The 14,245-nt window shown below is 45.9% G+C and overlaps 3 protein-coding genes and 1 non-coding gene across 4 annotated transcripts; 2 read left to right on the top strand and 2 right to left on the bottom strand.

Annotated features, from left to right (window-relative positions):
• TRNAK-UUU lies at positions 1,029-1,101 on the top strand. Its single transcript has one exon. It is a non-coding gene; the product is annotated as a tRNA-Lys (tRNA).
• LOC8077289 (60S ribosomal protein L19-1) lies at positions 3,524-6,077 on the top strand. The gene is made up of 5 exons (XM_002437947.2): positions 3,524-3,703; positions 4,672-4,794; positions 4,899-5,212; positions 5,570-5,622; positions 5,708-6,077. Exons 1-5 carry the CDS (start codon positions 3,592-3,594, stop codon positions 5,730-5,732), a joined length of 627 nt encoding a protein of 208 aa, XP_002437992.1. The 5' UTR covers positions 3,524-3,591; the 3' UTR covers positions 5,733-6,077.
• LOC8077288 (cytochrome P450 709B3) lies at positions 6,780-9,571 on the bottom strand. Its single transcript, XM_002436579.2, has 2 exons — positions 7,593-9,571; positions 6,780-7,481 (listed from the first exon to the last, which is right to left on the bottom strand). Exons 1-2 carry the CDS (start codon positions 9,135-9,137, stop codon positions 7,035-7,037), a joined length of 1,992 nt encoding a protein of 663 aa, XP_002436624.2. The 5' UTR covers positions 9,138-9,571; the 3' UTR covers positions 6,780-7,034.
• Positions 11,578-12,400, bottom strand: LOC8077287 (cytochrome P450 714C2). The gene is made up of 2 exons (XM_021449750.1): positions 12,101-12,400; positions 11,578-12,015 (listed from the first exon to the last, which is right to left on the bottom strand). Exons 1-2 carry the CDS (start codon positions 12,398-12,400, stop codon positions 11,578-11,580), a joined length of 738 nt encoding a protein of 245 aa, XP_021305425.1.

Raw genomic sequence — 14,245 nt, 5'->3', positions numbered from 1 at the left:
TTATGTCTAAATTATTTCTACCTCATTCATGCATGATCGATGTAAGTCACATGCATCATGTTTGCTTGTGTTACATCGCACTCATATAGAAACCGGGGCAACTAAGGAGACGAGACGTTGAGCAAAAAGTTGATTTCGTTGCCAAACTTGAACCAATTGAACCCCAAGTTGATCCATAAGACAAACTTTCTAAGCACCTTGTTTCGTTTACTAAATTGCATAACTTGATTATGTTGCTTAATATGCATGTTTACGTACATACCCATGACCTATTGCTATCACACTCACACCTACTTATCATTTCACTCTTTGTTCATTACCATACATTGGAGTGTTGGTTGATTGCTCCCGCAACCCATGCTTAGTTTGCCTAGACCGGGAAATGGAGCATGTAATGGGTCGATTGGAAATGGTAAGCCATGATCGTGGCAAATGTATACGTAAACTTATAGTATAAATATACTTCCATGAAGGTATATCTAACTTTATTTGTGGGTTTTGGTCAATGATTGATAATACATATAAAGAACTAAAGAGATTTATAAATAATTTCGGTGATTATTCCTTGTGGAAAGTGCAAATGAAGAAAAAGAAGACTCCCAAATTCTTTCTTGATTGACTAAGATGGCGTGAAACAATATATTTCAAAGAATTATCCTTTTTGTTTCATTTCTATTTGGCTTGAGTTTAGGAAAGTTTGTACTATCCACATTTTAGAGTGAAATCGTTGGGCTTGAACTTTGTGGCCGCGTGACAAGGCAAAGAGGTGAAAGAAACTCTACCTCTGTATATAAGTGCCATTTCTAAATATTACATGCATCATTTCACCTACTTAGATATCATAAACATTAATAAACTAGATAGGATAAATTCAAATAATTTGCCTTAAAACAAAACTAATAATGTATCATATTTGTTTACTTTAGACACTGGCGCATCTCGCGAAGCGGTGGACTGGAAACGGGTGAAAAAGAACTCACCTATTCATAGTGTAAACTTTAAAGACTTTCGTGTGCAAATTACCAGTAGCCGTCCTAGCTCAGTCGGTAGAGCGCACGGCTTTTAACCGTGTGGTCGTGGGTTCGAATCCCACGGACGGCGTTTTTCTTCTATTTTTCTATTCTCGATTTTGTTTTCTTGTTTCTGTCTTCTCGTTGAAAAACATTCCGGTCTATCCTTTTTCGTTTGTTATCGCTGAAAAACGTTCCGCCTCTAAAACTATTATCTATTTTGTCTTCAGAGAAACCATATCATAAGAAATTAAATGATAACTTGATTACCTTACAAATATGACAGAGCCACAGAGGTCTCAAAGGCTCTACGTAGTAAGCAAGCACGCAGCACGCTTACACTTTGACTTTGTTTAGTTCCCAAAATCTTTAGCATTTCTAATCACATCAAATCTTTAAACGCATGCATGAAACATTAAATATAAATAAAAAATTAATTTATCTGTAATTTGTGTGACGAATTTTTTGAGCATAATTAGTCTCTGATTGAACAATAATTATTAAATACAAACGAAAGTGCTACACTAGTCGAACTCAAAAAATTTCACGAACTAACCAAGGCATTTTCATTCATTTCATCGAATGTTTGGACACATATATGAAGTATTAAATATAGATAAAAAATAAACTAATTAGTACATAGTTTGGTTGGGAATCACGAGATGAATCTTTTAATCTAGTTAGTCCATGATTAGTCTTAAGTGCTACAATAACCTATAGATTCATCTCATAAATTCTAAGCGAGTTATGTAATTAGTTTTTTTATTAGTATCCAAATACTTCTTCCGAACTCCACAAAATATATAACATGATATAAAAAACTTTTCACTCCCTAATTAAACGGTTTGTTAGAGCATCGACTGCACACTTGCACAGGCTTCCACACGTGACCAGGCCAACCCGCACTCCTTTGGCTGCTTTCTCACCATAAAATGGTATTTCCAGCAATTTCTCAATACAACTTCCCAATAAAATGGTATTGGAATAGCCCAATATTGTTTTTTAGATTTATTAGGAGAGATGCTACAACAAAACACCAAAAATATCCCCCAATATGGAACCCGTTCGTCTCTCCCAAGCTCAAGCAAGCCCGTGACTTGCTCCTGCACGTCTAGCTCAGGGACGGATCCACAATTAGGACAAATGGAGAGCTAAATAGTGAAGATTTAACACAAAAGCTAGAAACTAATAGTTATTTTAAGCTAAGTACTATTAACTTAAAGACATAAATCAGGCTCCAGGGAGACTACAGCTGGGGCAGCCCACCCATGGATCCGCCTCTGTCTGGCTCCATGGTCGACCGACTCCATGGTAAGTGGACATGGCCAGTGGCGACGACGGACTTGGCCGTGGCGAGACTAGGCGCACCAGCGCATGGATGTGGTGGCGGCGTGCTTGCAGCCACGGTCGTGCTCTGGCCAGCCCTGCCATCCGTCTCCTATTGTTGTACGTAGATCAAGTACTTGGGAGAAGAGTACACTGCAGCTTGTCGTTTGAGCTTATTAACCAAATCTGTCAGCTACTCAGTAATATTTTTCTTTCACAATAAATAAACAAATAGTATGGCTTATCAGCAAAACGAATAGGACCCAACGAGGAGCAACAAAAAGACAGAGTAACAGATGCGAACGGAGGATGTTGGCCAGCGAGCGCTCATTCCACGATGCACTCAAAAAGCTTGGTACCACGGTCAGGTCTTGGGCAGCTAGCACGTGAACGTCCGAAGGTGCACCGGTGGTGCTACAATGGAGGTGTTGAGACAGAGAGAGCGAGGGAAAGAGGCGGTGACAATTATCTTGGGTCCTAGCTTTTAGGGGACACGCAATTCCCCTTCTATTTGAGAAGACAAGAGGTGTTTTTTTTGTGGCCACCAAAAATAGGAAGAGCTATTGAAAGACTACTGGAGAATAAAAAGTGACTCATCTCCCTTAATATGATAATTTTATGGAGATGCGGAGTGAAATTAGAGAACTGCTGGAGATGCTTTAAGAACCGTCGACACCTTCTCCCCAAGGAACATGTAGAATGCTTTGTGCTTTCTCCCCAAGAAGCTCCATTCGATCTCACCCTCTCCCCAAGAAACATGTACTCCCTCCATTCTAAATTATAAGATATTTCAAGAATTTTGGAGAGTTAAACATATTAAATTTGGCCAAAATTATAGAAAATTATAAAGATTCGTGACATCAAATAGATATACTATGAAAATATAATTAATGAACAACCTAATGACACTTAGTTAATATCATAAATATTATTATCTAATTATATAAATTTGATCAAACTTAAAATATTTTGACTCTCTGAAATTTACCTCTTTAACTAAACAAGGCCTTAGACGAAAAACAAACATAAATAAACAGAAGGCCAGAAGGGACTCGAATCGCTCATTTTTGTCCGGGCCATCTAGTAGGCCGTGGCCCAATAAGCCCGACATCTCCACACAGGCCTAGCCCACTTGAGAGGGTTTCAGGGAAACCCTAACCCCCTGGTATATAAGCCTCTGCGCGGCCGCCACTCTTCCCCCAACCTCTGCGCCACCACACACCAGGTAGGGAGGCCCTCTTCGCCGGCGGAGACCATGGTGTCCTTGAAGCTCCAGAAGCGGCTGGCAGCGAGTGTGCTCAAGTGCGGGAAAGGCAAAGTATGGCTCGATCCGAACGAGGTCTCCGAGATCTCCATGGCAAACTCCCGTAAGACCACCACCGCTTGCCTCGTTCTCCTCCCCGTCCGCGCACTTTCCTGTCTGCTGCGCGGCAATTCCGTCCGTCGACTCGCAAGCGCGTCCGTCCATGGACGAGCTGTTCATCCCTTGACTGCTCTGTGGGCTGTGTTGGCGGTTTAGAGGTAGATCTGTGCTTCTGCGCGTATCTTTTAGGCGGCGCCGATGAGTTTGTGGAGCGGCGGTCGCCGTCTTGATGTACTGGGGCAGTTTAGCACAGTTTGTGTGTATAAGGATCGATGGAAAGGAAATCTTTTGTTTATTCCGTGGCTGCAGGTGTTCATATTAGGTCTGCAACCTCATCTAGTTGTGTTGCTTGTCTTAGCGTACATGGTATTAAACTGTTAAATTTTATCCATCTTGTTTTTGCTGTTATATTTCCTGCTATACAGTGCAGCTTGTCTGGGATATCTAGTCTTCCTGAAGAAGATATTGTTTGCTAAGTGATGCATTTGTGCATAAAGTATTTTGTTGTGTAGATTTTGATTATTTCGTGTGATGCTGATGATTTGCAAATAACTGTTTATTTAGCATTACATATTATGTTATGTCGTGCTTGCAAGTTGTATGATCTGTCCTACTTGTTTCATTACTTAGATTCTGGCTATGATTGTTTGCTTTCATGGACTGCTGATGATTTACCAGTCGCTTTTATTGTTAGCCTGATGTATTGTGGTCATGCTGTTTTGACATACACATGTTTTTTTTCTGATTGGTTCAGTATGGAGAATACCATGCATGTATTACAGTTTTACGTGATTTGATGAAGGTGAAATAGTTATATCACTCAGATTCGTTGGGGTAGTTATTTTCTCTGTTTCTTGTGCTCGTTCAATTTTGATCTGTGTTAAGGTTGAACTTTTGTTTGAATATTGAAACCTTTGTTTTGCTTCCTTGCAATATACTTTTGTATGACCATTTTCTACAATATACTTGCAGGCCAGAATATCCGAAAGCTGGTGAAGGATGGCTTCATCATAAAGAAGCCACAGAAGATTCACTCAAGGTCCCGCGCAAGGAGGGCCCATGAGGCCAAGCAGAAGGGCAGGCACTCAGGATATGGTAATACTGCTGTGGCACTTACTCTGTTCTTCACCATGTGAATCCATATCGATCTCTTTTTTTTTCTAGTTGTGTTAATATGTGCTAATCTGATCTCCCTGCAGGCAAGCGCCGCGGTACCCGGGAGGCTAGGCTCCCCACCAAGATCCTTTGGATGCGCAGGATGCGTGTTCTCAGGCGCCTGCTGCGGAAGTACAGGGAGGCGAAAAAGATCGACAAGCACATGTACCATGCAATGTACATGAAAGTGAAAGGTAACATGTTTAAGAACAAGAGAGTGCTCATGGAGAGCATCCACAAGACTAAGGCTGAGAAGACCAGAGAGAAGACTCTCTCTGATCAGTTCGAGGCTAAGCGGGCAAAGAGCAAGGCCTCTCGTGAAAGGAAAATTGCGAGGAGGGAGGAGAGGTTAGCACAGGTAAGATTTTATTAACATGCTGAAACTTCAAATTTTTATGTTGTTATAACTGTTGATTTGTAACATTGATGGATGGTAATTAAATTTGCTAGCACTCGTTAGTTCTATATTGATCTGTTAAAGAAAAAGTATGTTTGATTTTGTCTGAGCTTGCTAAGTTCGTGTCGTATGGTTGGCCATGGGTTTTAGTGTGCTACTTTTATTGTCTTCCATAGCAATGGTGTGCCTTCTAGTTCATTTTAAACTGTTAGATCTGGTGCATGTTTTTGATAGCTTTGGCATTTTGATCTTTGATGTACCTTGCTGTTCCATTGTTCATTTGTTTGGATTCTAAATGCATGTTTCATCCTTGTGTAGGGCCCAAGGGAACCCACGGCAGCACCAGCAGCAGCTCCTGCCCCAGCTGCAGCGTAAGTGCCTTGGAACAACTACTTCCCTAGTTTCCTTGAATTGATCATGTGTTTGCTGATGATTTTTTGCACTCCATTGTCACAGTGCACCAAAGAAGGCGAAGAAGTGAAGTGATCAGAAGCATTGGCTTTCTGGTACCAGGACTTAGCCTAATTTTGGAGCTCCTTGTCTCTTTTGCTGTCATATATCTAAGCTGTCATCTGAGATATCTGGAACATCATATCTCGTTTGTTATGTTGGATGATTTAGTAGACTTGTTTATTTTAAGTGCCTTTGGAACTAATTATCACAGGATATGGTTGTGCTTTCGTGAGCCCTAGTTCTTGTTAAGCTAATTTATCTTTTATCTGGCCGCTGTGGCTAGCGCCTGTGCTGGTTTTGCCCGGAGGTCCATGACCTTATCTGTCTTGTACTGGAGATGATGCAGCTTTCTTCTAGTGTTCGTTCGTTGTGATTTACGGGCATTGTGATTTGATTAAATATTGTGCTTGCTGTTGCCGCCTTAGACGCAATAGATGGCTTGCAGATGGCCCTGCTTATAGTCCTGGGATGCTTCTGATGCCTCTTTTACCTGTCATCGTAGAACAAGATTGCCTTAGGTTTATGAGCGGCAGCATTATGCAAGAGCTAGGTGCCACTTGTATGGAATCACACGGGGCTTGTCATATTTGGATAAATGACGCATATGAACGCTTCGATATGCATTTTGTAATACTCGTGGATGCTCTATCGTAAGGCTCAATATCCGCTGCTAATGGGTTTGCAGGTTTCAAACTTTCATACCTTTCCAGACATTAGGTTTTGTTCCGAAAATTACCCCCAAAGAATTTGATCTTAAATCTTTCTTTCGCTGAGCTATGCCATTGTTGATTTCTAAACTCGATTTTTCATCTGAGGCCTGCATAGCCAAGACATGAGCTACCAGATCGACTGGTATACACCAACAATAAATTAAGGAAAACAGCACTCAAATCTCTAATCTCTGATAATCTGGTGAGATACCTCTTGACAAACCATGCAACTGTTAGAGTTTCTCTTGTAGGTTATAGCCTTTAGGCTTCCTAATTAGACATATCATTAATTAAAGATCTTTAAATCGATAATTATCAATGGCAAATTAACAGTTAAATACGGGAATATTTAAAAACAATCGGTAGAAGATAACTGTTATTATTTTTGTTCTTTGGGTTACCATTATCATTTTCATTTAGGCCTAAAAATTGAAAAAAAAAAAATCGAAAACGATTTCTGAAAATATGAGATTTATCATTTTCGTTTTCATCCCTAGAGAAACGGGAGAAAATAATGTGAAATGCCGCAAGTGGACCGCTCAAGTCGACGTCGCTCGCTCGCTGGGTGACCGTACTCCCCACCAGGTCGACGTCGGCCGCCGCTCAAGTCGACGCCGACCTCAAATGGCAGAAGTGTGCGGATCCAAGAGCTTGAGCACGACGGGCAGCCCTTTCGACGGCTGCAGCGTCAGGAAGTCGGCCGGCGCGTGCACGTACTCCGGCGCCACCGCGAACGCGAACCGCCGCAGGATGAGCGCCAGCGTCGCCTTGGCCTCCAGCATCGCGAAGTCCTGCCCGATGCACGACCGCGGGCCCAAGGAGAAGGACAGCAGCGCGTTCGGGTGCGCCGCCGCCCTGCCCATGCCGTCCCGGAACCGGAGCGGGTTGAACGCGCCGGCGTCCGCGCCCCACACCTCCTCGTCGCGGTGAAGCATCGCGATCGGGATCAGCAGGAGGGTGCCCTTGGGCACCTTCACGCCGCAGAGGTCCGCGTCCGCCGTCGCCTGTCTCGCGATCATCGGCACCGCGCCGTACAGCCGGAGCGTCTCGTACAGCACCATGGTCACCTGCGAAACAACATAACAACATGCATGGCCGTGACGCACGCTCGCCGGCGGTCACCGTGCGGATACACACATGCTAGCTAGCTTAACAAACTTAAGGTGGAGGAGGCTCACGAGCTTGAGCTTGTTGAGGGCGTCGCCGCGGAGGGGCACGTCGGCGCCGCCGCACTCCCGGATCACCTCGTCCCTAAGCTGCTGCTGCCACTCGGGGTGCGTGCCGAGGAGGAACATGGCCCAGGTCAAGAGGTGCGCGGTCGTGTCGTGGCCGGCGAAGAAGAAGGTCTTGCACTCGTCGATGATTTCGTCGATGCTCATGGCCTGCTGATGCCTCTTGCCGCCGCCGTCGCCGGCGGCGTTGGCCTCCAACATGAGGCCCAGCAGGTCGCTGCCGTAACCTCTCGCCTCCTTTGCAGCGGCATGACGCTCGCCGATGATGGCCATGAGCGTGCCCCGCACCGTGCGCTCGAGCTGCCAGCGGCGCACGTTGGCCTTGGTGGGCACGTACTGCATGCCCGGCACGCGCACGCTGTTGATGGAGGCGAAGGCGATGAACTGGAGCTCCCGCTGCGCCAGGAACACCTCCTTCCCCTGCCGGTAGCTGCTGCCGAACGCCGTGTGCGAGATCACGTCGGCGGTGAGCTCCGTGAACTGCTGCCCCACCTCCACCGTCACTCCCTGCTCCCCGCTCGCGGCGGCGCGCGCCTCCCACGTCCGGATCACCTCCGCCGCGCACGCCGCCATCGCCCCCGTCATCGACTTGAGCTTGTCCATGGCGAACGCCGGGTGCACGATGCGGCGGTGGCGCGACCAGTCGTCGCCGTCGGTGAAGACGAGGCCCATGCCGATCAGGGACAGTATGGTCGGGCCCGGGTCCGTCTTGCCGTACAGCCCCGACTTGTCGAAGAGGACCCGCCTCACCATGTCGTAGCTGCCCACGAAGAGCGCCGGAGTCGAGCTGGACCACGTCAGGAACACCTTGCCGTAGAGCGACATCCACGCGCGGTACTGCGGCATCACGCGCGGGATGTAGTCGTGGGAGGTGAGGTCCAGCGTGTCGCCGCTCGTCGCCGCGCGCATCGCCTGAACCTCCTTGCTGTTGCCCACCAAGACACGGTACGGCGGCCCGCGGATGCCCTGCCGCGCGAAGGCGCTCGCCACGGCGTACGGGCGCCACACCAGGTGGAGCAGCACCGTCCACAGCCTGGTGACCACCACCACGGCGAGGGCGGCGGCGACCAGCGCGACACCTCCCGTGCCCATGTCGAGCAACAAACAGGATACGATCAAGAAATCGGCGTGTACCCACACTGCGAATTGAAGCAAACTGCAATCCGCACGAAGGTGTACTGTGCTGTGATGTCGTCGCGTACGTCTTTGGGTGTGCCAGCAGTGTCGCTGTGTGTGTGTATATATATTTACACTGTGTAGCAGAGCTGATTCGGCTTTGTTAAGATATGGTGTGTATCGATGTCGCCAGCGACCGGACGCTAAGTACAAGGCGAAAGCTTTGTCTGACGAGTGACGAGGGAAGATGCGTCGGCCTTGCGAATGGACGGGCGCAGACATGAAGCGATCTCGCACGGCGACAGCCGGCAGGGGCGTTTTGGTGAGATCATGCGTGACTCGGGTGAGCATCAGAATACTGGATAGGAACAACATGCATACTTACGTACTGGCTTTCTGGAAGGCTGCAAGCGTATACTTCTTTTTTTCCCCCATACATCCTCTCGGCGGTCATATATGTTTTTTTAGCATATATTGATTCTTCATACATCGCCATGGGTGATCATCTTGTCTTGTGAACAAGGACTAGAAGGCTCTCGGAATTATCTACCTTTCAGATGTGAGGGGGATGAGATCTTCTTTGCCTTATTTATAACACTTTTCCTAAAAAGCAGGCACTTGAAATCTGTGTTTCGTTCAGGTGATAACATAATCCTTTGATCCTGCTTCAAGATTCCTACACCTGATCTGTTAGATCTTCATCTCATGGGCTCACACAGCCGTTGCCTGAACAAATACTATTTTTCAGGAACCAGAAAAATAGCAAATACCTATTTATAAAGTTCTTCTATAGAGTTTTGGGGCCGTATGTCGGGTATATCCTCTTTTTTTATAATGTCTTTGTTATCTCCGCCTTTCCGATGGTAACATGATTTTTTTATCAGACTTGATCAAGTAATGCATGAGATCATCAACAACATGTGGACTTATGAAAGAAAAGTTGGTAGACCAATTCTTTTTTTTTTTGTGAATAATTGGTAGACCAATTCTTTTTCTATATTTGCATTGGAAATTTGGAATACAAATGGCTGCCTATCAATATTGTCAAGGGCTCCGAGGACAGAATTCCATTTTAGTGGATGTCCGTGAGAGTTAACCCAGAAAATTGGAAAACAACAGAGCAAAAACCTGAAGGATCAAAAGCAAATCGATGCAGGTGGTACGAGTAGCAGTATTCAGATAGCAAATGAGTCCATCCTGATACAGAAGTCGCCGGTGGCGAGGAACTACTATTGCTACTTCTACTCTCTATTTGAGTTTACCTAAATAGCAGGACGATCGTTAACATAATAAAGAGCCTTAACATTGTTAAATATCTGACAGCATGGATAATGTGCATTTAGGCACCAAAGGCCATAGGCCACTCACTTGTGTGCCATCAGACTGTCGATGTGTGGCTAAGCCTGATTCCATAGGCTGAACTAACAAACTGAAGAGTGGCATTGCAACACATTCAACTGACAACACCTCCGGTCTGAAGATCCTTGCCCTTAAGTATGACATGATGGAAAATTCTTGTTAATAAAAGTTGCATCCTCTGTAGCTTTAGAAGCAGGTAGGTTTAGCCGCCCAACCAACCATTGGACTATTGATTCATAGTTACGAGGGACAAGACGATCGACGTTGAAGAATCGTAACTCACTTTGATGTTGCCATGATCATCAATTGGAGGATTGTGCGCTTTCAATTCTCTTTTTTCCATCTTAATTGAAAGGCGCTGCCTTTTTCGTTCGAAAAAAAAAGTGTGCTTAAAATAGAGTCATGTTGTGTGACGTATGGAAGCATGTGTTGTACCACCAGTTCACCACAATGCCAAAGGGAACTAATAACAGAACCATTTGGTGGGTTGACAAACATACATAGGCACTGATTGGCTCTCTCGGTTTAACCATATGATTGAGGGGTGATAGACACTGCTGAAATTTAGTTGGATTACTAGTAAAGATACTACAGGCAAGAGGAGATCCATGGAGTCAAATCTTTGTGGGCCGAAACAATCCTGTTTTCTCCTCATCCTCACTGTACATAATTCATTTGGCACGTTGCACTGGGAATTGTGTGTCAATAGCGACTTGCTAAGGGAATGGAAGCTCAATCTGCCGTGAATTGCGTGTCGATAGAGGCCACCTAATCAATGAAGACTCAGTCGTCAATCCCCACGGTCCAAGAAATTGCACTGTTTGTAAATAGAAAAAAAAATATACAAACGAGAAATGATGTCTGTTTGTAAGTAGGAAAAAAATAAGTAATTATACAAGCAAGAAATTATGTGTATACTTTTGAATTATTGGGCTAATTGGGCCGCCTATAACGAAATCTACGTGGGGGTTTCCTCTCCCCCTCCGTCGACCATAAACGAATTATTTTACATAATTTCTGAAAAAAAGCTATACTCACAATTTTTTGTAGACAGAAATATGAAACTGGAAATGGAAAAAATATTCACATAACTTGTGAAATAGTACATAATTTGTGAACATAAATTGTGCAAGCAAAAGTTTCTGGTACAATTCGTTAAAACAAAGAATTATCCGTTAAGTTTCTTAACAAATTTTGTTTGCACAAAATCATCCTCAAACCATTTCCAAACAAAACAATTATTGAAACATTTTTTTAAAAAAAAAACATGCGCACTAAAATTTGATTGGATTTGAGATGAGAAAGAGGAGCAAAAAAATGTGAGATCTGCCACTAGGGCCCGCCGAAATCTGCCACAGGGGGGACCGCTCAAGTCGACGTCGACCTCCACGGCCCATGGGGCGAGCCTGCTAGAGATAAGAGAGACGAAGACAGAAGAGAAGGTGACACTAATGTCTCAGCTGGCCAAAGTGTGCGCATCCAAGAGCCTGAGCACGACGGGGAGCCCTTTCGACGGCTGCACAGTCAGGAGGGCGGCCGGCGCGTGCACGTACTCCGGCGCCACCTCGAAGGCGAACCGCTGCACGATCAGCGCCAGCGTCACCTTGGCCTCCAGCATCGCGAAGTCCTTCCCGATGCAGGACCGTTGGCCCAGGGAGAAGGCCAGCCGCCGCCGCCGCCCTGCCCACGCCGTGTCCCGGAACCGGAGCGGGTCGAACTCGCCGGCGTCCGCGCCCCACACCTCCTCGTCGCGGTGGAGCATCGCGAACGGGATCGCCAGGTGCGTGCCCTTGGGCACCTTCACGCCGCAGAGGTCCACGTCCGTCGTCGTCTGCCTCACGATAGTGTTGACCGGGCCGTACAGCCGGAGCGTCTCGTACAGCACCATCGTCACCTGCAAATTGATTAACCACTGTGCGACGGGCCGCTGATATTGAGAGCAAGGTGACGGCTTTGTCTTTTCGCGGATGAAAGGGCGCCTGTGTAATTGCGACCCCGCCCAAATCCCAATCCTTTCGTCCGCCGCCGCCGCCCAAGTCCGTCCAGCTCGCCCACTCCCCGGCCAGCTCCGCGCGCGCCCTCCCCACCCAACTCCGCGCGCTCGCCCTCGCCGTCCAGCTCGCCCCCTCCTCGCCCAGCTCCGTCGCGGTCGCCCGGGCCGTCCAGGTCGCGCGCTTCCCGCCGAACTCTGTTGCGGTGGCCCTCCCGTCCACCTCTGTCGTGCACTCCCTGTCCAGCCGCAGTGCTGCACTGCTTTTCTCCTGCAGCAGCTGGTGCATCCGTGTATGGCACTGGACCTGCTAGTTGTTGTGTTCTCAGTCACCGGCCTGGTGCATCCGTGTACACTGGACCTGCTGGTGCATCCGTGAGGTTTCAGGAGCTGTAGAGAAGCAGAAGAAAGATTCTGGAGCTGTAGAGAAGCTGAAGAAAGAACCATGAAGAAGGAAGACCAGCAAAGAAAGGGGATTTTCAGCATATTTGTTAGGAATTCCTGAATGTTTATATGATGTAATTTCTGGTTGATAAAGTGTTGTAGTGCTGAATGTTTATATGATGTAATTTCTGGATGATAAAGTGTTTTGATTTTCAGCATATTTGTTATCAAAACAGAATTGCATGACAGTGTCAACGATCTTCTCATTTCTGCCATTATAATGTATTGCATCAATACAGTTTTGATGCCTGACCATTACAAGTTTCTGCTGCATATTACTATTGAAAACAAAAGTGAAAGACAGTTCTTGTTTTGGAAACAAGTAATAAGGACCTTTTCTACTGTATCTAACACTTCTCAATGATTACTACTAGTGCCCTTGTGGAGGCCATCTCCCTCAATACTTGTTCCTGCAGTGTTCTTGGTTGGCCTTCCCTTTTTGGTAAAACCTCCTTTATATGCTGTTTTGCTAGTTATTGACGACTTCCTCTTCCTTGCAGTTGCTGCTGCTGCTGCCATCCCTGCCTTGGTGCTTGTTGTTAGTGACACAGGTCTGTCAACTGGTTGGCTGGATAAAATGTACTGGCAATGGTCCAATGACTTGTGAATGCATTGTGGATGTGGGTTCCTGCAAATCAATAGTCAGTACAAATGTGATATGCAAGATACATGATGTCGGTATTGAAGCATACTTGTGAAAGCATCTGACTCAATAAGGTGGTTGCAGTGCCTTGTGTGTTGGGCACCACAGAATCCTCTGGGTTGATGGTGTTGTTTTGTGTGTTGGACCTTTGGATCAGTTGCTCATCTTCACTTTGAACCAATTCTCCCTTGTACCTCATGTGGTTGCTTTTTCCTAGATTTAGGTGGTCTGCCTACCTTCTTCTCATACACTGGAGGCAGGACTTGCGGACCATTAACCTTTTCCGATTCACCTTTGTCCCTGCATGGCCATATGTTGAAACCATAAGCTCTGTTGAATGCATCCATTGAATAGCAACTTGACAGCACTGACTCAGGCTGAATCCTCTCATGCCTCAAACAAGCAATGGCATGCAGCAAGGCACCCCAGTTAGTTGCCACCTTCTGCAGTCACATGTCTTAGCAAATATGTCCACTATATGACTATACTCTCTGATTTGGACCTGAAACACACCCTGACCAGAAGGCAAAGCAAAGCACAAGTTTGCAAATTCAGCATTTTTGTTCACTTTTGCTCTTATCTTATGGCAGAAGCTCCCTGCAAACTGTGCTAATTCTTTCTGCTTTGTGTAGTGCCTTGTCATAAGTTGACACTTAATCCTTTCCAACATACTAAGGATAGGAAGTTCTCTTGTATCCAAGATGTACTTGTTGAATACCTCACAGTTGTTGTTAAGCAGAATATCAAGTCATACAAAAATATGTGCGCACATGTTTTTTCATGGCTTCAAACTCACAAACCCTTCATTACCAGTTCATTCACCCCAATATGGCCTTTCGATTTATAAGTGGCGGTCTTAGCTGGAGTTTAGTAAATGCAACACCGCCCCTTGTGGTTAGCCATTGCAATCACCAGAGCTAGGCGCCATACTGTTCTGACAGTTTCTATCACATCTGATTGGCAATGTCAGCAAATTGGCTCGACAGCAAATTCTGACGTCGATGACCTTCCTAGCAGCTGGAGTTCGACATCACATGACTCAATAAA

Source organism: Sorghum bicolor, chromosome 10, assembly GCF_000003195.3.
Source record: "Sorghum bicolor cultivar BTx623 chromosome 10, Sorghum_bicolor_NCBIv3, whole genome shotgun sequence".
Lineage (NCBI taxonomy): Eukaryota > Viridiplantae > Streptophyta > Magnoliopsida > Poales > Poaceae > Sorghum > Sorghum bicolor.
Note: the sequence above shows the minus strand (reverse complement) of the source record. Positions and strands in the feature narration are given on the sequence as shown.